At 37.7% G+C, this 24,509-nt stretch overlaps 3 protein-coding genes across 6 annotated transcripts; 2 read left to right on the forward strand and 1 right to left on the reverse strand.

Moving 5' to 3' along the window:
• The first annotated feature begins 3,362 nt into the window (after window positions 1-3,362).
• On the forward strand, window positions 3,363-5,531 carry LOC124846157 (uncharacterized). Its single transcript, XM_088093219.1, has 4 exons — window positions 3,363-3,806; window positions 4,175-4,272; window positions 4,359-4,424; window positions 4,692-5,531. The coding sequence occupies exons 1-4, from the start codon at window positions 3,424-3,426 to the stop codon at window positions 5,339-5,341; spliced, it is 1,197 nt and encodes a 398-aa protein (XP_087949345.1). The 5' UTR covers window positions 3,363-3,423; the 3' UTR covers window positions 5,342-5,531.
• A 1,771-nt stretch (window positions 5,532-7,302) lies between these two features.
• LOC124823067 (tRNA dimethylallyltransferase 9-like) lies at window positions 7,303-23,566 on the forward strand. Of its 4 annotated transcripts, none has more exons than XM_088092538.1 (11): window positions 7,306-7,611; window positions 13,265-13,318; window positions 13,454-13,496; window positions 14,180-14,288; window positions 19,816-20,014; window positions 20,350-20,450; window positions 20,772-20,862; window positions 21,183-21,277; window positions 22,673-22,748; window positions 23,083-23,222; window positions 23,322-23,566. In XM_088092538.1, the coding sequence occupies exons 1-11, from the start codon at window positions 7,372-7,374 to the stop codon at window positions 23,383-23,385; spliced, it is 1,212 nt and encodes a 403-aa protein (XP_087948664.1). In that variant the 5' UTR covers window positions 7,306-7,371; the 3' UTR covers window positions 23,386-23,566. The 4 variants fall into 4 exon arrangements, 3 of the variants coding, with proteins under 3 accessions (XP_087948664.1, XP_087948663.1, XP_087948665.1); XM_088092537.1 differs by having other exon boundaries at window positions 7,307-7,611; window positions 20,350-20,578; window positions 20,768-20,862; XR_015780167.1 differs by lacking the exon at window positions 23,322-23,566 and having other exon boundaries at window positions 7,303-7,611; window positions 20,350-20,578.
• Window positions 9,252-13,147, reverse strand: LOC148196563 (uncharacterized). Its single transcript, XM_088093327.1, has one exon. The coding sequence runs from the start codon at window positions 12,313-12,315 to the stop codon at window positions 11,689-11,691; it is 627 nt and encodes a 208-aa protein (XP_087949453.1). The 5' UTR covers window positions 12,316-13,147; the 3' UTR covers window positions 9,252-11,688.
• Window positions 23,567-24,509: the final 943 nt, after the last annotated feature.

The raw sequence follows: 24,509 nt of genomic DNA on the forward strand, positions 1-24,509 counted from the left end.
CATGTTATTCACGTGGCTTATTACATAAGCGTATAAGTGGAATTAAAATAAGCTAATACTACCCCTTAGGCTACTATGCACACCCCCCATGTGTCAAAGTCCACTTTTACCCTTCTCCATGCTTTGGCATCTTAAAAGCATCTTCTAGGTCTCCAATCTTCCATCCAAAGATAGCAAAGAGGGTTTGGCCTTTGGGAGAGTACTCATCTTGTAGCTTCTTGATCATCCCTCTTGTGATAGGTCCAATGGTGCTAGGCCTTCTTGTATCACATTTAATCAAAGTTTTTTATTCAGATCTAAAGATATCTGGGAATGGATATTTGGTCACCGAGGTCAACAAAAGAAGAATTAGATTGAAACCTGCTGATTGGCTAAATGTTGCTAATATGAAGTATGAGGGTAAAAAATTGTCTTTATCAAATATCCCAAAAGAGTTTCCGTATGATCGGGAGATGGCATTAGCTACTGTGGTTAGACCAGAAATGCATGGTCAACGTCTTAAAACGGTTGGGTGTTTGAATATTAATTATACACTTCTGCATTATGTTATTGTGCACATGTTGAGTCCACGACTTGAGAATTTTGCTAGGTTATTGCAGGAAGATATCTTTATGATATGGGTGCTTAAAAATAATATAGCTATCAATTGACCTCATCACATCATGCAACATATGCTTAAATGCAAGGCCGGTGACACACCCCTACCATACGGTGTCCTTATCACACAAATCATGTAATATTGTGGAGTTCATGTTGATGCCGATGCCAGCACTCAAATTGGGACCCGACGTCATTTTTCAATTAATTCTTTGAAGAGGTTGAATATTGTTAATGTCAACGGTGTTTGGCAACACGATGTCGGTGATGATGAAGAAGAAGAGCAACCAAACCATCATGACAACCCTATGCAACCTCCTCCACCTTTTTCAAATCCTAATATGATGACTCAAATGTGGGAAGGAGTACAAGACTTGCAACACAAAATGCAGGGTATGGAACAAATGCAGGTGTGGGTTCAACGTATTGAAGATAACTTGGCAAACCTTTCCCTCGACATGAACCTCCAATTTGCTCACCTTAATCAGAATGTTAACTTGATTCTTCACCATTTAGATGACTAAGTTCATTTTTATTCTTGATAATGTATTACATGATTGTGTTTTCCTTAAATTGACTTATGTGTTTGAAATATTATATTACCTATTTTTCAATGTTATTATCTTTCACATCAGGTTTGCTAGTTTTATTTATTGTCAACCTGCTGATCTGCAAATTAGATGAACTCTCCAATCATTGATGAACTACAAAAACAAATTAATCAATCAAGAAGACTATGTGTTGCTCTTCAACGACATACACAGGCCATGGTGTTACCAATGAAGAGCATTGGTAAATTTGAAGATAAATGATTTTGATGATGCTGAAAGATGATACATTGTTATAGTTGTTTTAAAAGCAATTTGTAGATTATAAATGTATTAGGAAAAGCCTTAAACGTGTAATACTTAGAAAAATTCGTATTTTTAGAACTGCTACGCATTTAATCGATTATTAGAAGCTATAATCGATTATCCTGAGCCCTTCTGAAAAACCTCGATGCTCTGGAATAATCGATTATTACTCCAAATAATCGATTATCACTAGTTCTGATGAGAACTGCCAAAGTCTCTGGAATAATCGATTATTCCTCAGGATAATCGATTATCACTCTTTGAAAACCCTGTAACGGACTCGAATAATCGATTATCACTAATAATAATCGATTATCTGCGGCAGTTATAATTCATCTTTGCGAACTCAGACCAGTTGGCTATATAGGTGAGTTCCAAAACTCTTAAAAACAACTTTGAGCTTTTGAGAATACAGTGTGATCTGAGGAAGTTCCATAAGCTAGTTCATTGCACTGCCTAGTCTCGTGAAAAGAAGAAGCTCTCGCTTTGTGGGTCAAAGGTCGGAGAAATTCTCTTCGAGTTGGCAACGCTACTGTTCTTCCGGTTCGTTGGTCGAAGGAAGAACTGTTCTGCACTGTTCCTGAGTTGAAGGATAGTGTAGATTGCTTGCTTCCATTTCGTTTGTCAAAAGGAAGGTTTTATATTTCTGCTCTTATTCGCTCTTAATTGTATTTTGTTGAAACTGATTTTAGTGAAATCGTTAATCACTGTTTATAGTGATTAACAACTGGACGTAGATTCTTTTGAATCGAACCAGGATAAAAATCCATTGTGTCAACTTTTCTATTCCTTACACTCGTTATTGTTTTATGCACATCAAGTGTTTGTTAAATTTTCTCTAAGAAAATTGATTTTCTAAAACGGACCATCATAACTTGATTTGTGACCGTAACTCGCTTTCCGAGTATTTTATTCCGCTGCGCGACTCTATAACGGTACCAATTGTTCCGACATATGGAGCGTCGAATATCCCTGGTAAATGCTAGGATTCAATCATCTAATCCAAATACAGAAGAAATTGAAAACTTATTACGGACTATGAACATCGAAGATCATAATTTATTCAGACAATGCTTCGACTTTTTATCTGCGCATCCATCCCATACAAAACGTCTAATAGGGATGCCAATACAATATCGTTTTCAATACATTGCAACGATACCTTACTGAAACAACATGATCATGAACTATTACAAATATATTTGTATGTTTAAATGTTGCCACTTTTTTTTAGGTCATATAATATTATAACTTTGTTTAATTATTTGTTTGTTTAAAATTAATCAATCTCACTTCCGTAATAAATACATTTATACTACTTGGTAGTAAATTATATTAGAAACAAATACTACATTTAAAAATAAATTCATTTTACTACATTATAATTTTTATAATTTTTAAAAATTAATATTAAAAATTATTTATAATTTTTGTCTCTTTATAAATATTTTTACAATTAAATATAACATTAATAAATAATATTTTATATTACTTTAATAACTAGAGACATTTTGGTAATCTTTAATTTATATCAATTAAACTAATTTTTAAAATCTGTCACATCAATCAAATCATGCACTAATTCTCACAAATTTTCCTTCCAAATCTACTCTCAATTATCCTATCCTCATGTCCACTTAAATTTATTCAAATCATCTCTCAAATCATCCTTCCCAAATCCCTAAAAAAAGAATAAAGCCTTAGATAAGTGTATATTTACTATCAGGTATAAATTAAATAAAGTAGCAAATTTCACAATCATTACCTTCATGGAATGTTCATTGTGAAGTGTAAGAGTTTAACTAATAAAAATGAAGAATAAATAAATAAATATAGAGATAAGATATTTTACAGTGTTTGGTTGTGCAACACATTCTAGAACCATCCCTCTATAAGGCTGAAACAAACAGAGAAAACCCTAAACCCTTTCATTTCACTATCTTCTTCTCAAACCCATAGAAACTCTTCAACCATGGCTACTCAGATCCTCTCTCGCGTCTTTCCCAAAACCCTAACCCTAGCCCCCTTTCTCTCTCGCTCCTTCACCTCCCCTCCGACCCCCACTCTCTCCGCCCTCTCCTTCCTCCGTCGCATCTCCGTTGCTGCCAATCCCTCTTTCTGCCGCCTCCTCCTCCCCTCTACCCCATCCTTGCGCGCCCTCTCCACCCGCGCCACTACCTCCTCCCTCAACGACCCCAACCCTAACTGGTCCAACCGCCCCCCTAAAGAAACCATATTGCTCGATGGCTGCGACTTCGAACACTGGCTCGTCGTCATGGAGAAGCCTGAAGGTGATCCCACTCGCGACGAAATCATCGATAGCTACATCAAAACCTTGGCCAAGGTTATCGGAAGGTAACGACAACAGAATTCGATTGTGCTCTTAATTTTATTCATGTTTTATCTATATTTCGTGTGTTTTATCACTCGGTGCAATTTTTGGTATTATGTTGGATTGTCCCAATATAATAGGAACAGAGAAAAGGCACCTGTTTGATTTGTGGGTATGGTAAATAACTTGATTAAGTTTTTATTTATTTATTTTTATAATTACCAGAATGTTTTCTGTTTTTATGATAATATGAATCTTTATTTTTATAAGAAATGGTAAGATGAACATAAATAAGCTATGTAGAAGTTGTCAAGGTCGAAGATGTGCACATCGTACTTGGTTTCGTGTTTCTGGGCTGATTATTTTGAGTGTTTGATTTTGGTTTTTATAGTGAAGAGGAAGCTAGGATGAAGATATATTCAGTTTCCACTAGGCATTACTTTGCGTTTGGGGCGCTTGTATCGGAAGAGCTTTCTTACAAGATTAAAGGTATCTGTGTTTTTGAACCTTCAGGATTTTGTTTGTATTTTATGCTGATGAGGATTTCTGATGCATGGTTTTTTTTGGTATTGCAGAATTGGAAGGTGTCCGGTGGGTGCTTCCTGATTCGTATTTGAATGTTAAGGAAAAGGATTATGGAGGTAAGCTCTGTTGTTCTGTTGTCTGCATTTGTGTGCGTATTTGATGTTTTAAGTATGGTTGCTGTGACCGTGCCTTTATTTACATAAATGTTTTTGGATAACATGAGCATAGTATGGCATGTTATGATTGTTAGAATATTTCGTAGTGAGTTAGGATGTTATGTTATGATTGATAGGATGTTTCATGTTGGGTTAGGACGTGAGTTCTGCCTTGGAGCAACAAATGGCATAACTATGTGCCCTAAACTTTTCTCTTTCCCTGATCAGGTGAGCCCTTTATTAATGGGCAAGCAGTTCCTTATGATCCCAAGTATCATGAAGAGTGGGTTAGAAACAATGCCAGGGCAAATGAGAGAAACAGGCGCAACGACAGGCCCCGCAATGCTGATAGGTCAAGGAACTTTGAGAGGAGGAGGGAGAATGTTGTGAACAGAGACATGCAGGGTAGGCCTCCTATGCCAAATAGTGGTGCTCCACCAAGCAATGCAGGTGGATATGCAGCTCCTGGTAACCAGGGGGGATATGCACCTCCCAGCAACCAGGGGGGATATGCACCTCCCAGCAACCAGGGAGGATATGCTCCTCCCAGCAACCAAGGTGGATATGCTCCTCCCAGCAACCAAGGTGGATATCCTCCTAACAATGCCGGTGGGTACGCCCCACCAAATGCAGGTGGATATGCTCCACCCAATGCTGGAGGTGGTTACCCTCCTCCTACTCCTAACATGGGTGGTGGCTATGGTCCTGGAGGTGGTTCGCCTCAGAGTAACTACACTGGTAACATGGGAGGGGTATCCCCCAACCAGAACACAGGAGGTTTTCAACCGAATGCAGGATGGTCAAACAATGCTCCCAGTAGAGACGTGCCAAGCAGGGATATGGGAGGAGCACCTGGTGGAAACCCATACACAGCGTGAGATCACTGTTGATTTTTCTAGCCTATGTAGATAATGAAGAATTGTGCCAAGACAACATAGAGTTTATGCCATGTTTCTCAACGAATTAAAATTTATTTTTCTTAATTGTTACTCCTATTTCCTAATGAACCTGCATGTTGTGTATCTCAAGTTCACAATTTTTGATGGCTAGATTCGATCTATTGGCTTATGATTGTCTAACTTATGTATGATTGACGTTGCTTTACAAACCTATGTAACGGTTGGCAGTAATATATCTTTAGCGTCTTAGTTTCTTGAGAAGCTTGACTCTTTTAGAAGCACTATTAAGAATATTTAAGTTGAGTAAAACTTTAAGATGATATGAAGATTGGTCTGCAATACCCAAATAAGAAGGCTGAGAATAGGCATGTCAAGGCACTACCGGAGAGGCACTCCCGGAGAAACACTCCAAGTATTCGGAGGTATAGTCTGACTTTATGTAAAGGAATATACTTTTTATTTAAACAAAAATTAAATGACTTACAGCATAATCTCTATCAGAAGTAATTATATACTTTATTTTAAAATGATAATTTTATATAAGGTTTTTTTTAGCTGATATATTTTATCAAAATGTAACAAATTTTAGGTTACAAAAATATCTTCATTAAAGAAAACATACTTTAAATTCAAAAATATTTTAATCATTTTAAAATTTAATTTAAAATAAAAAAATAAAAAGTAGTTATTTGTCATTTATAACTTTACAGTTGTTGCATGTGTTAGTTGTTTTCAAAATAAAAAAGTAATTATTTATCATCTGATTTTAGGATTATTTTTAATTATAATATTTTAGAAATATATAACTTTTAAGAATATATAATTTTTAGAAATGAATATAATTGTATAAAATAAATAAGATTTTTTAGTATAATTTTTCACCCATAGCATTCTTGTAATATATGATTTAATGTAACTTGTAATAGATGATTTAATGTATAATTTTGTTAAAATGTGAGATTTGTATACTATTTTCATCCTAATAAAACAAAGTTGATATTTATATATTTTTGAATAAATTATTATCCATAAGAGTTTAAAAATTAGTTGAAATAATCATAAATAATATAATAGGAATTTATTCTCCTATCAACATTTGTATAATGCACTTCCCTTAAATCAGTAACTACAATAACTAAATATCATTAAGTGTGTATATCTTTTTATTAATATTGTAGATTTTATTTTATGCAACTACATTCATTTTTAAAAATTATATATTTCTAAAATTATTATATTTAAAAATATTTCTAAAATTATTATAATTAAAAGTATTCTTAAAATGTTTTTTATTTTCTTTTATTTAAAAAATAATTAATATATGACAACAACTATAAAATCATGATGATAAATAATTATCTTTTATTTTAACTAAAAAAACTTAAGTAAATTAACAAATTCCACACACACACACACATATATATATATATATATATATATATATATATATATATATTTAATTTTGTTATAAAAATTTCTTAAATTTATAATGATTCTATTAACAAATTATTAATGACATATATATTAAATATTGAAAAGTTATAAAAGATTATATTTTGTAATTAAAAATGTTATAGAAATTTTGAAAACTTTAAAAGTAAATGAAAAAATAAAGATGATGCTAAAACTAATTTTAATTGATACAAAAACTTTAATATATATATATATATATATATATATATATATATATATATATATATATATTTGAACTATTTTCACATATAAGACTTATTAAAATTTCACAACTTTATCTTCAAAATTTTGTAAAGAAGAACTTCAAGTAGAAACTCTAAATAATAATATGCGAACATAAATATGAATAAAATAATCAGTAATATTATTATTTATTTTGAAAAAATTCTTTACTACTTTCCCTTGTAAATTAGAATTTGTAACTCTAAACTCGGATAAATTAAAAGTAACAACGAGCTAAACAATATATCTGTTATCCAGTCTTAATATACCTCGGTTTGAACTTGGCACGCTTCACTCCCACTGCAACTTCGACCATGATTAAAAATGGAGTCTGCACTCTCCGCACCTGCTTCCCTTTTCCGGGGAGGTCGCTATTCCCACCATTGCAGCGCTCGTTCACTTTCCGGCGGCGGTTTCTGGTGACTGCATCCCAAAGGAAGAAGAAAGAGAAGGTTATTGTCATTTCTGGACCCACCGGTTCGGGCAAGAGCCGCCTCGCATTGGAACTCGCTAAGAGCCTCAACGGCGAAATCGTCAGTGCAGACTCTGTCCAGGTAATATTATATTTGAACACAAACAACCATTTTCCTCAATCGTGTTTTTGCACTGCGTATGAGGTGGTGGTAGTGATACTCGTAGGGTTTTGGGGATTTTAAGTTCAAAAGTTAGCAATCTCCATGGAAATTGACATTCAGCAAATCATGTATAATAAGTTTGTTTAGCTGCTGAATTAGTATTACTACTACTATTATAATTTCATGAGATGAAATACTATTGATTTAAATTGTTGCAGCACATTATTTTGTAAAAGGAGAAGTTATGATTATGGGACAAAATTGATTTTTCATGAAGATGCTATGGATGGAAACGATATTTATTTGAGTTTGGAAATATGTATGTGTATTGTAATTGAACAATTGAACGAGTTTTGTTGTTTTTGTTGAGTTTAGACTTGAGATCTAAAACAGAGAAAAATAGTTGTGAAGGGCTTAGAAGACCCTTCTCAGTTCTCTTATTTATATAGATAAAAATCTGATACAATAGATAGATGGAAGATGAAGAGATTGTCCTAGACTGCTAGGAACAATCATTATAGATAACCCAACACACAACTACCTACTTTAGGCCCTGCTATACTAATCATAGGTAGACTTAATAATTATTCTAACACTCCCTCTCAAGCTGGAGCATACAAATTGTATGTACCAAGCTTGGAACAAATAAACTCAATCCGAGATTCCCTTAACGACTTAGTCAACACATCTAGGAATTGGTCATTTGATCCAACAAACTCAGTACATATTTCTTTTGACAATAATTTTTTCCAAACAAAATGACAATCAATTTCTATATGTTTGGTTCTCTCGTGAAACACTGGATTTGATGCAATGTGAAGAGCAGCTTGGTTATCACAATACATCTTCATACTCTGGATGTCACAGAAGTTAAGCTCTTGAAGGAACTACTTCACCCATATAAGTTCACATGTTAATGAAGCCATTGCCCTATATTCAGCCTCAGCTATTGATCGAGCCACTACATTTTGTTTCTTACTTTTCCATGAGATAATGTTTCCTCCAAGGAAAACACAATATCCAGTAGTAGATCGTCTATCAATAGGAGAACCTGCCCAATCAGCATCACAATATCCTGATACCTGAAGACTTCCTTTTTCTTCATATAAGAGCCCTTGCCTGGGAGGCTTTTTCACATACCTTAGAATGCGAATGATAGCATTCCAATGGCCAACACATGGAGCTTGCATAAACTGACTAACCACTCCAATTGCAAAAGATAGATCTGGCCTTGTAATAGTGAGATAGATTAGTTTTCCAACTAGCCTCCTATATCTCTCCGGGTCGGAGAATAATTCACCTTCTTCTGTTGTTAATTTTTGATTTGGATCCATAGGGCTATCAACCGGTTTACAATCAATCATGCCTGTTTCTTGCAAAATATCCAGAGCATACTTCCTTTGGGAGATTACAACTCCATCTTTTGACTGAGCTACTTCAATGCCTAGGAAGTATTTGAGACTCCCAAGATCCTTGGTTTGGAAATGTCTACACAAGTACTCCTTCAATTGAGATATTCCAGCAGTATCATTTCCTGTAATAACTATATCATCAACATATACTATCAAGTAAACACATTTCCCGGGAGACGAATGATAATAAAAGACTGAATGATCTATTTCACTGCGTTTTAGCCCAAATTTTTGAACAATGGAACTAAACTTTCCAAACCAAGCACGTGGTGATTGCTTGAGCCCATATAGAGATCAGTTCAATTTACAAACCATACCAGACTCCCCCTGAGCAACAAACCCTGGAGGTTGCTCCATATAAACTTCTTCCTCAAGATCACCATGGAGAAAGGCATTTTTGATATCCAACTGATGAAGTGGCCAATGACGAATGACTGCCATTGCAAAGAACAATCGAATGGTAGTCATCTTTTCCACGGAAGAAAAGGTGTCACAATAATCAAGACCATAAACCTGAGTGTACCCTTTTGCAACCAACCGGGCTTTGAGCCTATCAATGTTACCATTAGGGCCGACTTTAATTGCATATACCCATCGACAACCAACAGCCTTTTTGCCCGGGGGAAGTGGCACAAGCTCCCAAGTGTGACTATGGTCAAGAGCCTGCATTTCTTAATCATGGCTTGTCGCCATCCAGGATGATCAAGTGCTTCTTTCACATTTTTAGGAATAACCACAGGAGATACTGAGGATAAAAGGGAATAAAAGGAGGGCGACACTCTGTGATAACTAAGAAAATTATAAATGGGGTGAGGGTTTCGAGTGGAACGAGTACCTTTTCTGAGAGCAATGGGCCAACCAGAATCATCTTCACCAGGAGGCGTGACAGGAGATGGTGACGGAGAAGAATCTGAAGGAGGAGATCCACCATTTTCTGGAAGAGGATTACTCACCGGGGTACTGGGTCGAAGGATATCAGTATGTGGAGAGGAAGGTTCAGGAGGACCTTGGGCATGACTTGGATTGACTGAGGCATTGGAGATATTAGACTCAACCACTGGAAGAGGAAGGACCTGGTGGAGGATATGAACATCTTGAACAGAGGGAGAGAAGAAAGGTGTCTGTTCAAAGAAGGTAACATTGGCAGACATGTAGTACTTTTTTGGTTTCAGGAGAGTAACACCGATACCCTTTTTGAAGCTGAGAATAGCCCAAAAAGACACATTTGATCGCACGAGCAGAGAGCTTGTCGAGCCTCGGAGACATGTTGTGAACAAAACAAATACAACCAAAGACTCGAGGAGAGGTGTGAAAGAGAGGATCATTGGGAAAGAGAATGGAGAAAGGAACTTTATTATTGAGAGAGGAGGAGGGCATCCTATTAATAAGAAAACATGCAGTTAAGATGACATCCCCCGTGATGAACAGGAATATTAGCACCAAGCAAAAGGGTACGAGCCGTTTCAACCAAGTGTCTATTTTTTCTTTCGGCTATACCATTTTGCTGGGGTGTATGAGGACAGTGGACTGATGCAAAATACCATTGGAGCTGAGAAGTGAAGAAAAATTTGATGAGAAATACTCTTTAGCATTATCACTTCTTAAGACTTTAATTACGTGACCAAATTGGTTCTTGATTTCATTCAAAAAGGATGTGAAAATGGGTAACAATTCAGAGCGATCTTTCATTAGATAAACCCAAGTACATCTAGAATACTCATCAATAAAAGTAACAAAATACCTAAAACCAAAAGAAGAGACGCGACTAGGTCCCCAGACATCAGAATGAATAATAGAGAAACTAGAAGTACACATTGATTAAGACCTTTTTGGAAAGACAGATCTAACATGTTTTCCTAGTTGACAGGACTCACATTCTAAAGTCTGAAGACCACTAAGTTCAGGACACATCTTTTTTAACTTTGACAAGTGAGGATGGCCAAACTGATCATGTAACACTTTAGGGGGAAGAGCTGCGACACAAGATACCCATGGACGAGATCCAAAATGGTATAAACCTCCAGCTTCATATCCTTCTCCAATCTGTCTCCCCGAGCCACGCTCCTGTATAACAAAAGATTTTGAATCGAAAGTTATTGAACAATGTAACATTTTGGTTAACTGACTTAAGGAAATTAAATTGAATGGACAATTAGGGACAAAAAGAACAGATTTCAGAGTTAGAGAGGGAGACATGACCGACTCCCTTTGAACAAGTTTTAGAGCCATTTGCAAGGGTAATGAAATGGGGTTTTTCTTGGAGGGAAAGGGTTGAGAACAAAGAGGTATTACCAGAAATGTGATCAGAAGCACCTGAGTCAATTACCCATGAATTTAGACCTTCCATGGATTGAGAAATGCAAGCTGTGGACGTACTTGGGGACTGAGATGATTGCGCCAAACTGTTAGACTTTAATCACAAATACTCTTGATACTCTTCCTCAGTGAACTTGGAGTTGGAAGTGGAAGTTTCAGCCTTAGAGATATTGGCGGTTTTTGAAGGAAAGCCATGCAAGGAGTAACAATTTTCTTGGGTGTGACCCACCCTCTTACAGTAAGAGCACTGTGGACGTCCTCGACCTCCACGTCCTCCTCCTCTAGTGCCACGTCCTCCTCGTCCTCGCGTGGCAACCATGACAGATGGTTACATTGTTTCATGAGCTTCCTGAGACTGAGACACAGGAACACGAAGAAGACGTGTGGTCAAGGCTTCCAAGGAAGGGACCTCATGACTTGTCAGAAGTTGATCTCTGATGTGATTCAAATCTGGATGCAAAGCACGGAGGATCATCACCATATAATACCTGTCAAGCTTCTTTTTGATATCTTCCGAAGATTCCACTTCCAAGAACATTCTCAATTCTTCCACAGCTGCTTGGGCTTCAGTCATGAAGGAGACCATATCATGGTTTGTTATTTTGAGATAGGCGAGCTTGTTTGCGGTATCATAGAGACGTTGAATATCATTAGCATAAATGCTTTGAGCTTTCTTCCAAAAAGTGTGACATGTCTTGAAGGCTCTAAGAGATATCAAAAGCCGGGGTTCTACAGATTGCCTCAATAGGGCACACAATTGGAAATCAGCTTGTTTCCATTGTTCAACTTTGTCAGAAGGTACTTGGCTCCCATCCTGCTCGAGGTGGTCATAATGTCCTTGACCAAGGAACCACATTTCCACAGCAGCAGACCAACATAGATAATTCTTTCCGTTTAGCTTTTCGGATGTGATTGAGGGACTTCCAGAGAAAGGAAGAGCACTTCCAGACGCCATTCTTTGATAAAAACAGGAGAAGGAACCAGAAAAACCGTGAAGAATCAGAAAACCCTAGAGGGTTTCTTAGGGTTTTCTTAAATGGGAGCTTCTGGGCACACCAAAGTAAGATTTTGAGGGTCAGAACGGACAGAGGAGCAGAGGGCGACAGCTATGGAGGTGGCGCAGCGACTTTCCGATGAGCAGAGGGCGGCGCGTGGACAGCACGTGCCTGTTCGCAGCGCACAAAGAGGCTGCGCGTGGCGGAGCGTGGAGGAGAATCAAGCGAACCCACGGGTGGGGTTGGCTGTCGCGTGAAGAGGCGAACCAGATTCAGTGGTCGCCGGACGGAACAGTGACGGTGGCCGGCGGCGAACGGCAGTGGACAACAGCGGACAGATGCGAGGTGGCGGACAACCAAGTTGAAGAACTTCAAACTGCAGTTGACAGCTGCAGATAGTGGCGAGACAGCTGCGGACAACGGCGAACGGCACCGGACAGATGCAAACAGCAGTGACAGTGCTGGTGGACAACCCAGGACAAAAACCAAAGCAGGATGAACCTGCTCTGATACCAACTTGAGATCTAAAACAGAGAAAAATAGTTGTGAAGGGCTTAGAAGACCCTTCTCAGTTCTCTTATTTATATAGATAAAAATCTGATACAATAGATAGATGGAAGATGAAGAGATTGTCCTAGACTGCTAGGAACAATCATTATAGATAACCCAACACACAACTACCTACTTTAGGCCCTGCTATACTAATCATAGGTCGACTTAATAATTATTCTAACAAGTTCGGATAAATTCGGTGTAAACTTTACATTGTCTTTCCCTTTAAAGAATGTTGATTTCTGGAATAATTACTTTAAAAGTTATGTGGAAGGTGATACGTAATTCGTTTTATGATGTATGAAATAATGCTCTTTCTTTATTCATGTGGCTTCATTGGCTTGTATTGTACCACAGGTATATCGGGGGCTTGATGTTGGATCTGCAAAGCCTTCCCCAGATGAAAGAAAGGTGTGCGATTGTGACATAACGCATGGTTTACCCAGATTGTTATAAGCTTTTTGAATTTCTTCTTTGCTTGAACAATCATTTTTGGAACCTTTGTTTTAGTTCGTTTACTTTTGTTTTGTTTGCTTCTCTTGTTAGGAGGTACCACATCATCTGGTTGACATACTGCTCCCATCTGAAGGTGTGTTTTTTGTTGGACTGAGTATAATTTTTCCTGTGTCTTCTATGAAGCATGTTCTTTGATCTGGACACCAAATACTCCTGCTAATGTCTAAAATATAGCACACTGAGATGCTACAGAACAAATGAAATGAAATATGGGAAACATTAGAGCGTAACAAAATATCTATATTAATAAACAATATTTATTTATTCTAGTATGTTCACCTTTCGTCCATGGTGATGACCCTCACAAGAGATTATTGGGATACATTAATTTATTTTGCAATGTCAGCACTTAATCTCTTTACAAAAAAGTCCCAAAGTGAGATGCATTACACCTTTCCACAAAGGTATATTAAACTTTTCAAATCAGCATGTTAAGTTTTATAATTTTTCTATGATAATGACTCTAACAAACAAAAGTTGAGAAATGTTTTAAATATTTTAAATTGACTTTTCTAAAAGTTAAAATATGATTTTTCTAAACACTTTTGTCTCCATTCATACTGAGGTGTTGGCTCAAGTGTTTGAGAAGACAATATATTTTTAATTGAAGCTATTGAGATTTGTCTGAAAATGTGTTCAACACGTGACACTTCATATACAGGAGGTGTTTGTGCTGCATAGCTCATGTTGATTTTTGTTATTGAAACTTTGAAGGACTTCTATTTTGACTAATTAAAACTAATCATTATTTATCAGACTATTCTGTTGGGCAGTTTTTTGAGGATGCAAGGCAAGCTACAAGATGTATTCTTGACAATGGCCGTGTTCCCATAGTTGTTGGAGGCACTGGATTGTATTTAAGATGGTATGTCTTTTACAATTACCTATTTTGTTGATGTTAACTACTTTTTTCTCCTTATTGAATTCTCTAATTGTTGCATAATGGTTGTATTATATATCTGTAAACTTCTGTCAAATGGAGGAAGCAGTATGGGCATTCACTGTATGGATTGTCAATGTTATATCTCATTGTTATTGAGTTTATTTTCTATATGTAGCTGTTGATGTGCTAATGCGGGACACTATATGATAGAGGAATAAAAGTGTATGTTAGGAGAAATAAAGGCGGGAAAGGAAGTTAAGAGGGAAAGTCTGTTAGAAGTTTGTTAGAGGGGCAAGATAGTATAAATAGTAGTAGAATAAGTGGAGAGGGGTTTTTTATCAGATTTTTTACTCTTGGGAAATTAGACTGGACATCTTCCAGTGGAGGAAGGGAGGCTTCCTTGGGATTCTTACTTGTCATTCTGTTCGACATACTTTACAGAATTAATGAATTACTCATACATTTATTTTCTTGGTTATTGTTTGAGTGTTGTGAGAAGGGAGAATTATCTGTTACGGCTCTTTGCCTAAAAGAACCTAACAGATTTGGTCCGACCTGCCGGATCCAGATCGGAGGAGTTGCGCGATGGAGAACAAGATGAATGCACTGGAGGAAAGGTGGGAAGGAAAGTTCGAGTCCATGGAAGCCATGTTGGAAGAGATTCGAGAGGAGATGAGAGGAAGGGCTCGAGACGGGAATCGCGACCGTGGAAGACGATTGGGGAAACACGAGAGAAAAAGGAACCAGGGAAGGAGTTCGGAGGGCAGTCATTCGGTTAATGGAAGTCGAGAGACGGAGGAGGACGAATCGGAGGATGAATCGGAGGAAGAAAGGGCGGATGTACAGAAGAGTTGGATGAAGAGAGTGGAATTACCCACTTTCGAAGGGATCGATCCGACGGGATGGATTGCGAGAGCAGAGAAGTTTTTTGAAATACAGAGTGTAACTGAAAAGGAGAAGATGAAACTGGTGTACATTTGCATGGAGGGAGAAGCGAACTACTGGTTTCGTTTTTGGCGGAAGAAAGTTAAGAAACATACCTGGGCGACGTTAACGGAGGCGATGGTCAGGAGATTTGGAGGTAGACACCGGGGAACGATCTTCGAAAAATTAGCGGCAGTGAGACAACGAGAATCGGTGGCGGAATATGTTCGGGAGTTCGAAATCCTGGTGGCTCAAGCGGATGGCGTGACGGAGGAACAGTTGCTGGGGTATTTCTTTGCGGGACTCCAAGAGGAATTAAGGGATCTTGTCCGACCATACGACCCTCGCGATTTATTAACCGCAATGGAGAGGGCACGAGACGTAGAACAATCGGGGCTGATATCGAGGGTGATCAAAGGAGGCGCGGGGAGTAAAGGAGGACCAACGTGGGGAAAATACGCTGTCAGTGGGGGAACAGTGGCTAGCACGGAGATCTATCGGGGGCCATCGGAGGGACGCACAAGCAGCAATGGAGGTATGGGTCAGAAGAAAGAGGCAACGACCAGAACCGCCGGTTCGAAAGTCGAAAGTACGTCCGGTGGTGGCGGGTCGAATCGCGGAGTGCGAACACTGCCATATTCGGAATATCTCAAAAGGAGGGAGGAGGGCCGTTGCTTTCACTGTGGCGGACCGTATAGTCCCGGGCATCGCTGCGCAGAGAGGAGTTTTAAGGTGATGATTATGGGAGCCGATGACGACGAGGAGGATGCGGAGACGATGGAAGAAGCAGAACAGTGTTGCATGGAGCTGTCGGTCTATTCAGCCGGGGGGGTGACGCAATCCAACACCATGAAGATGGCTGGATGGGTTCGAGAGCGGAGGATCATCGTATTAATCGACAGCGGGGCGAGTCATAATTTTATCTCAGCTCACTTGGTCGACGAACTGAGGTTAGAGAAAGAGGAGACGCCACCCTATCGGGTATGTTTGGGAGATGGCCAGAGAAAGGAGACACAAGGGTGTTGCAAAGGGCTGTCGGTGGCGTTGGAGGGAGCGGAAGTGCGAGAGGATTTCTACATATTTGATTTAGGTGGAGTGGATGTAGTGTTGGGAGTGGCGTGGTTAGCAAAATTGGGAGAGATAAGGGTGGATTGGAAGAAGATGACATTGAAGTATGGGTCAGCAGATGCTGAGGTGGTGTTAAGGGGGGACAGCACATTAATGAAAAAATTAATTACCCCTGAAATGTTGCAAAAGGAAGCTGAGATAGAGACAGTGGCGGTGGTATGGAGTATGTATAAAGCTGAAACAGCAGAGGGACAGCTAAGGGAAGAAGACTTAACCATCATGCAAAAACAAAATTTAGAGGAAATTTTGCAGGAATTCGAGGTAGTGTTCGAGGAAGTGCAGGGACTTCCTCCTGTCAGGCGGGTTGATCACCAGATAACCCTTAAAGAAGGCACCGAACCTGTAAACGTAAGACCGTATAGATATCCTCATCTGATGAAAGCTGAAATAGAAAAACAGGTACAGGAGATGATGGGCTTGGGCATTATCAGGCCCAGTAACAGCCCATATTCTAGCCCGGTTATTTTAGTTAAAAAAAAAGATGGGAGCTGGCGTTTCTGTATTGATTACAGAGCTTTAAACAAAGTTACCATCCCAAACAAATACCCCATACCCGTGATTGAAGAATTATTAGATGAACTTCATGGAGCAGATTTTTTTTCCAAGGTGGACCTTAAATCGGGGTACCATCAAATACGGATGAAGGAAGACGATGTCCCAAAAACAGCGTTTCGGACTCATGTGGGACATTACGAATTCCTCGTAATGCCCTTCGGCCTCACAAACGCTCCGACCACTTTCCAGGATATGATGAATTCACTGTTGAGACCTTTCTTGAGGAAGAGTGTGTTGGTCTTTTTTGACGACATCCTTGTGTACAGCAAATCGTGGGAAGCTCATGAAGATCACCTCAGACAAGTGATGGAGGTGCTGCGGCAACATAGGCTATTTGCAAACAAGAAAAAATGCGAATTTGGTAAGAGACAGATTCGCTATTTGGGTCATCTGATATCAAAGCAAGGAGTTGAGATGGATGGTGAGAAGGTGTCAGCGGTGACTGATTGGCCAGCGCCCAGATGTATCAAAGAGCTGAGAGGTTTCTTAGGACTCACCGGTTACTATAGAAGATTTGTAAAAGATTATGGGAAGATCGCGAGACCTCTCACAGATCTCTTAAAAAAGGGGAAGTTTGAGTGGACGGAAATGGGGGAGGCAGCCATGCAAGCATTGAAGAAGGCAGTCACTACTGCTCCTGTACTAGCTTTGCCTGATTTTTCACAGGCGTTTCAAGTGGAATGTGATGCTTCCGGGAAAGGAATAGGAGCGGTATTGTCACAAAACAAGAAGCCCATAGCTTATTACAGCAAGGCATTGTCAGAAGGTTCATTGGGCAAATCGGTGTATGAGAAGGAGTTGATGGCACTGGTGCTAGCCATTCAACACTGGCGTCCGTATTTACTGGGAAGACGTTTCAGTGTATTTACAGACCAAAAAAGCCTGAAACATTTGTTGGAGCAACGCATAACCACTCAAAACCAGCAGAACTGGTTAGCAAAACTCATGGGGTATGAGTTTGATATCTATTATAGAACGGGAGCTTCAAACAGAGTGGCCGATGGATTATCTAGAAAAGGTGAAGATGGGGGAGAAGGGGATAAGATGCTGCAAGGTATATCCAGGCCATATTGGCCTGATTTTCAAGAGCTTTTGGAGGAAGTAGAGAATGATGAAGGACTGAAAAAAATAATGGAAGAGATAAAACAAGATCCTGACTCCCATCCCGCTTACACCATGGAGAACGAGAGATTACATTTTAAAGGACGGCTCGTGCTTTCAGAGAAGTCTGAATGGATACCCAAGCTTTTAGCAGAATTCCATGATTCGACTATAGGGGGCCATTCAGGGGTATATCGAACATATAGGAGACTCGCTCAGGCTTTTCACTGGAGGGGTATGAAGAAGAGGGTGACCGATTATGTAGCTGCTTGTTTGATCTGTCAGCAACACAAATATATGGCATCATCTCCCCAGGGGCTTCTACAACCATTGCCAATTCCCAAGGCAATATGGGAAGAAGTAAGTATGGATTTTGTGGTTAAATTGCCAAAATCTCAGGGGTTCGACACGATACTGGTGGTGGTGGACAGGTTGAGCAAATATGGGCACTTTATCCCCATCAAGCATCCTTATACAGCAAAGGTAATTGCAGAAATTTTCGTAAGAGAGGTGGTGCGATTGCACGGGATACCCGTATCAATTGTTAGTGACCGGGATCCTCTCTTCATTAGCATTTTTTGGAAGGAGCTGTTTCGAATTCAGGGCACCAAATTGAGAATGAGTACTGCCTACCATCCGGAAACGGATGGCCAAACTGAGGTATTGAATAGGATATTGGAGACCTATTTACGGTGTTTCTGTTCAGAACAACCGAAGGCATGGAACACCGTGTTAGCTTGGGCTGAATACTGGTATAATACCAGCTATCAAGGAGCAGCAAAATGCACTCCTTTTGAGACGGTTTATGGCAGAGCCCCACCTACACTAAACAGATTCATTCCAGGAGAAACGGTGGTAGAAGCGGTGGCACAGGACTTACAAACGAGAGATGAAGCTCTCAAGCAATTGCAACATCATTTGGCTAGAGCGCAAGAACGGATGGTGCAGTATGCGAATAGAAAGAGGAAGGAGTCTAGTGTGAAAGAAGGAGATTGGGTCTTCCTTAAGATAAGGCCCCATAGACAAGTGTCAATGCCAACCAAGTTGCATCCCAAACTGTCTGCTCGTTATTACGGACCTTTCTTGGTTGAAAAACAAGTGGGTCCAGTGGCTTTTAAATTGCAGCTGCCAGAAACAGCCAGAATACACCCGATCTTTCATGTGTCACAATTGAAGAAAGCTGTAGGGGAGAATAAGGTGGAAGGAGAATTGCCGGAAGAATTACAGGTGCAAGGTCCATTATACAGACCTTTGAAGGTATTGCAGAGGCGAGACAAAGATCAACAAGGAGAAAAGGTGTCCCAAGTTCTGATCCAGTGGCAGGAGGGTGGAGTAGAAGGAGCAACTTGGGAAGAGGAACGGTACATCAAGCACCAGTTTCCGGATTTCAACCTTGAGGACAAGGTTGCCGAGGTGGAGGGGGGTATTGATAGAGGAATAAAAGTGTATGTTAGGAGAAATAAAGGCGGGAAAGGAAGTTAAGAGGGAAAGTCTGTTAGAAGTTTGTTAGAGGGGCAAGATAGTATAAATAGTAGTAGAATAAGTGGAGAGGGGTTTTTTATCAGATTTTTTACTCTTGGGAAATTAGACTGGACATCTTCCAGTGGAGGAAGGGAGGCTTCCTTGGGATTCTTACTTGTCATTCTGTTCGACATACTTTACAGAATTAATGAATTACTCATACATTTATTTTCTTGGTTATTGTTTGAGTGTTGTGAGAAGGGAGAATTATCTGTTACGGCTCTTTGCCTAAAAGAACCTAACACTATACCTGAGTTATGTTTGAAATTTTAAATATAAGGTTCATATATGGAAAGCCAGATGTACCTAAATCTTCTTCAGTGATTACATCTGAAGTAAATCAAGAATTAGCTGAACTACAGAGGAATGAAGACTGGGATACAGCTGTACAGTTGGTGGTAAAAGCAGGAGACCCAAAGGCTCAATTTCTAGCAGTGAATGATTGGTATCGACTACGGCGTAGCCTAGAGATTACTAAGGTATGCTTGCCAAGTTACGGATAGTCTCATGCAACTCTAAATTCTATCCTGGCTACTAATCTTATCGAAAGATTGAAGAAAACTCTCTTTCATATGCTGCATATGTGTGCTGATATTGAATACCAACCACAGTGAAAATATCCATTATTTTTGGAGTAAAATGGTTGTTGTGCGATTATCTCTTTTAAATGAACTACATTGTAGTCGACTTATCACGTACATGCCTGTATGTTTCTGTGGATATATATGTCAAATTCATGATTTCCATGGTTTACTGAATTGTGTGAAATATGTTTATGAATTCACCATTTATGTATATTTCTTTCGAATGGCAGTCTAGTGGATCACCTCCTTCTGCATTTCGGGTACCATATGATTCTTTCAGGGAACAGGGTGAATGTAGTGTTGATGATTCTGAGTCATCTGATATGAACACGTACGGTGATGGAATGGAAGAAACCAGCTCATCAGAGTTAGACTATGAGTTTATGTGCTTTTTCCTTTCTAGTCATAGACTTGACCTCTATAGATCAATTGATTATCGGTGTGAAGATATGCTTTTAGGTATACCCCGAACAGGAAAACACTCAATTAGTATATGAATCCCCTACATTTTGTAGAGCATTCTTCTCTACCTGTATGCATGCATGGGCACAGTGCATACCTTGCTGTTATAACAATACATGCAAGCTCTCTGTCAATAATAAATGAATATTTGATTGCAAAAAGTCTCTTAGCTCTCTTCAACTGCAGGAAGGGATGGGATTTTGTCCGAGGCTCAGTGGCTTCTTGATACGGGTCTTCATCCAAACTCCAATTCTGCAACTAAAGCAATTGGTTACAGACAAGTATATCTTACATTTTCTCTATCACATTTTAATGTTACAATCTTAAAATTTCAAATGACGAAATATATTTGTATATTGTGTACCTCAAGAAGTTCTTTATACAATAAAACAATGTTGGTTGAAATTGAAGTAGAAAATGACTCCAACTTTTGCTTTTTGAATGGCGTGCTTAATATAAAATTACAGTACTATATTAAGCATTAATGATGTAAAGTAGTTGATGGCCCATAGAACATGTGTATTATGTTGATTATTTTATTTTCTACTGAAATAGTTGTGATGAATTTATTCATTTTGTATACGTGATTCACCAATTTAAGGCCATGGAGTACTTACAAAGATGCAGAGAGCAAGGGGGTCAGAGTTCTGCTGCAGAGTTTTACAAATTCTTGTTTGAATTTCAAAAAGCATCACGGTAATGCATTTTGTTGTTTTATAAGATAAAAGTAGCATACTACTTTTGTTTTTCTTTTCAGTTAAAATATTCTGTATATATTAAAAATTAATTCTTTTCCTTTAAATGATTTTGGTTTGAGTAAATCTTTGTTCACTGAATGTTTCTACTGTTAAAATATTACAGCTTTGTTGTTATAAAATTTAATTAAATGAGAAATTTAGAATACAGACTACAGAACATGCTCTTTCATTGTGTTTGAGAACTTTTAAGACCATGCGAGGATCCTCTATCTCTTTCTTGTGTCTAATAACCATTTGAGATTACTTGGATCAACAAGTGAAATGTGCAAGAGGAAGCACTGCTTCAATTCTGAATGCTGCCTCTTCTAGGAATTTTTCCATGCTAGTTCATTCCAAATCTCTATTGGTGAAATTCTCCAAAACTTTGTTTAGGCTTTTCTGTTAGTGTTGGTTTTGTAGTTGTTGTTTTCTTAAATGGTATCACTATTACTTTAGGCTGCCTTCACATACTAAAAAACGAAATGTATATAAAGAAGAAAAGAAAAGTGCTACTATGATAAGTTATTCTCCAGTTCAAACAGGCAAGATATAAATATGTGAGCTTGACTTATGTTTTCTCTTGCCATTGAATTCAAGGTTAATGTTTTCATGTATAGTGACAAGGTGCTAAATTGATCGCATAGAACATATATCCCTATCCCAGGATGATCTCTTTTATGTTTTAATTCCAAAGTGAGCACTAGGGGTTTGTATAATTAAATGACAAGTTCGGCAACATGCTCAGTGGATGTTATACCATGTACCCATGATATTAACTAAAAAGGTGTTCAGCTTAAAATAAGTTCAGTAACAAAACCCAATTATGATTCATGAATTTTCAATCTTTTGTAGTATCTAAATCAGATAACAATTTTTGAGCAAGTTGTTTGTTTGCTTATTTTGATGTTCTACTTGCTTGTCCTGTTTCAAAAACTGGTGTATGCTGTTAATTAGTATTCTGTACACTTGACTGTTTTAATAAAGATTTCCTTGGTCGGCTTCAATCTATTATATGTCGAGGATGGTGGCTTGTGTTTCACATCTTGTTTATGTCGAAAGTGTTTCTATTCTTAGCCTATTACTATGATGTGGTTCAAGTAGATCATTACCATCATTTATACCCACCCATATAATACATGCTGGTATGTTGAAATTATTTCATCAGGAAAAAAGCCTATAGTACCTTAGTTCTATCTCGCCAATGCACCACAATGTTTATCCTCTGCTGTTGTTTGGTATTTTGTTTCCACTGGATTTCATATTTATTTGATCTTTAGATGCTTGCATGTTTTGTTGCTACAGAGCAGCAGCGTAATTCAGTTATTTAACAAGTTATTTCTTATACTTTCTACAGGAATTTTGCAAAAAGGCAGTTGACATGGTTTCGCAATGAAAAGATATACCAGTGGCTTGATGGTTCTAAACCTCTGGTATAACAATCGAATCTTTCGCCACTGGGTGTTACCTCGTTAATACATGTTTCTCTTTTTATTTCACATTAACACTACTCTAAAGCCAACAAACTTGTGTTCTCATCAATTTTGAATTCATAGAAAACTACTAAAGTTATGTCTCCCTAAGATTGAAGATGTAATTGCTAGTAGTACCTTTTTCAAGTTTTAGGGGGTTGGAACTTGGAAGCAGCTGTTAACTTTCGTATTCCATTAAACCTTATGGAAAATGTTTGTTTTACTGTTGGGTAATCCGTTCTTTTGTTTATTTCTCTCTTGTATGCTTTATCTTGAAATGAACTACTCATGCCAGGAAACCATTCTCAGTTTCATTAATGGCGCATACCATGACTGGAATGGAAGTCTTCCTGTGCCTGAACACTTAAAAATGTCGAGAGATATTTCTAATCGTCGAGAAGAAAAACATCTAAAGTCTTACCGCACCAGAAATAGGTACCTTTATTTGTTTTGAGCAAAGTATAATATTAACTTATGCTAAACTATATTTCTTGCAACATAACGATTTAATTTAAGTTTTGTTTTCTTATGAAGGCATTTTGTGAAGGGGGAAGATTGTTCTCATATTCTTAATTGGATAAGCAAGACTCAAAGGTGAAGTGATGGATATTATTTTCCTTTTGCATTCTTGAACTGACTTTGAATTTCAAATTCTAGAGTTTCCCGGTCAGAGAGAAAGTTTTGTTTTCATTAACTTTTCTTCATTACATCCTTTTGTCATCTGTAATGTAATATTGTTTTCTGGAATATTATAATGACAGCTGAACTTGGAAGTTTAAGTTCTTTCCATCCTTTCACTTGTGAACCAGTGTGTGTGTGAGAGAAGAATAAAATTTTACCTTACAATTACATCATTAATAATTTAGTATAAATTGAGAATTTTATTTATTCCATCAATCAATATAGCTTCATAAAGTATTACTCTATCAATAATTGTATACGTAATATTGATTTAAGCATTGATTATAATTATGTATTATTTTGATTGTTTGTTCCATTTTTTTTTCAAAATTTTACAAATATGATATTTTTAATTTACATGATTTCTTTTTTTAATTTACATGAATGATAAAATTTTAAACATGATTTAATATAGGAAATTTAAAAATGATCTAATAATAATGAATGGTTTGACAATACGTGAGTTTTATATAAGTATAATTTCTTTTCTCTCGAATTTGTAAGAACGTAGTATATTATAGTTTGAACACGTGTTTTCTTATATTATTTCTTTTCTCTCTTTATTATGTATTTATAAGAACATATTATGCGCGTCTTCTTATTCATTCGAAATGGGTATAAATAGTGAAATTAAATGACTACATTCAACTCTCTAATTTATGCATAGCATAATTAATAGGAACTATTGACTTAATTGTAAGAAATAAATTAATAGGAGGATAATTTTGAGCCTAATAACACAATCAATTGGCTTAATTACATAAGAATAATTCATATTTCATAACCATCATGCACAAATGTTAGATGGGCTGAAAATTTTCAAAAGAATACAAGGTAATAGGCCTTTGGTGAAGATATAAGATATTTGGTGATGAAAAAATATATGAAGAACTCGTGCTTGTTTGTATGCTACTTTTTCTCAAACAAAATGAATATCTATCTCAATGTTTTGAATGTTGATATTGCATAGGATTATTGGATATATAAATGACACTAACATTATCGCAATATACTAAAGTAACTTAAGGGAGAGGAAAATGA

The sequence above is a fragment of the Vigna umbellata genome, chromosome 6 (genome assembly GCF_029865625.1).
Source record: "Vigna umbellata cultivar VRB3 chromosome 6, Vumbellata_1.0, whole genome shotgun sequence".
NCBI classification, from domain to species: Eukaryota; Viridiplantae; Streptophyta; class Magnoliopsida; order Fabales; family Fabaceae; genus Vigna; species Vigna umbellata.

What these genes read in the sequence shown, in the direction of transcription:
- LOC124846157 (XM_088093219.1), top strand. Translation starts at nt 3,424, where the DNA reads ATGGCTACTCAGATCCTCTCTCGCGTCTTTCCCAAAACCCTAACCCTA. An exon ending in TTGGCCAAGGTTATCGGAAG is followed by an intron (nt 3,807 to 4,174) that starts GTAACGACAACA and finishes TGGTTTTTATAG; the next exon opens with TGAAGAGGAAGCTAGGATGA. An exon ending in TAAGGAAAAGGATTATGGAG is followed by an intron (nt 4,425 to 4,691) that starts GTAAGCTCTGTT and finishes TTCCCTGATCAG; the next exon opens with GTGAGCCCTTTATTAATGGG.
- LOC124823067 (XM_088092537.1), top strand. Translation starts at nt 7,372, where the DNA reads ATGATTAAAAATGGAGTCTGCACTCTCCGCACCTGCTTCCCTTTTCCG. An exon ending in CATACTGCTCCCATCTGAAG is followed by an intron (nt 13,497 to 14,179) that starts GTGTGTTTTTTG and finishes ATTATTTATCAG; the next exon opens with ACTATTCTGTTGGGCAGTTT. An exon ending in AAGCAATTGGTTACAGACAA is followed by an intron (nt 20,863 to 21,182) that starts GTATATCTTACA and finishes CACCAATTTAAG; the next exon opens with GCCATGGAGTACTTACAAAG.
- LOC148196563 (XM_088093327.1), bottom strand. Translation starts at nt 12,315, where the DNA reads ATGGCGTCTGGAAGTGCTCTTCCTTTCTCTGGAAGTCCCTCAATCACA.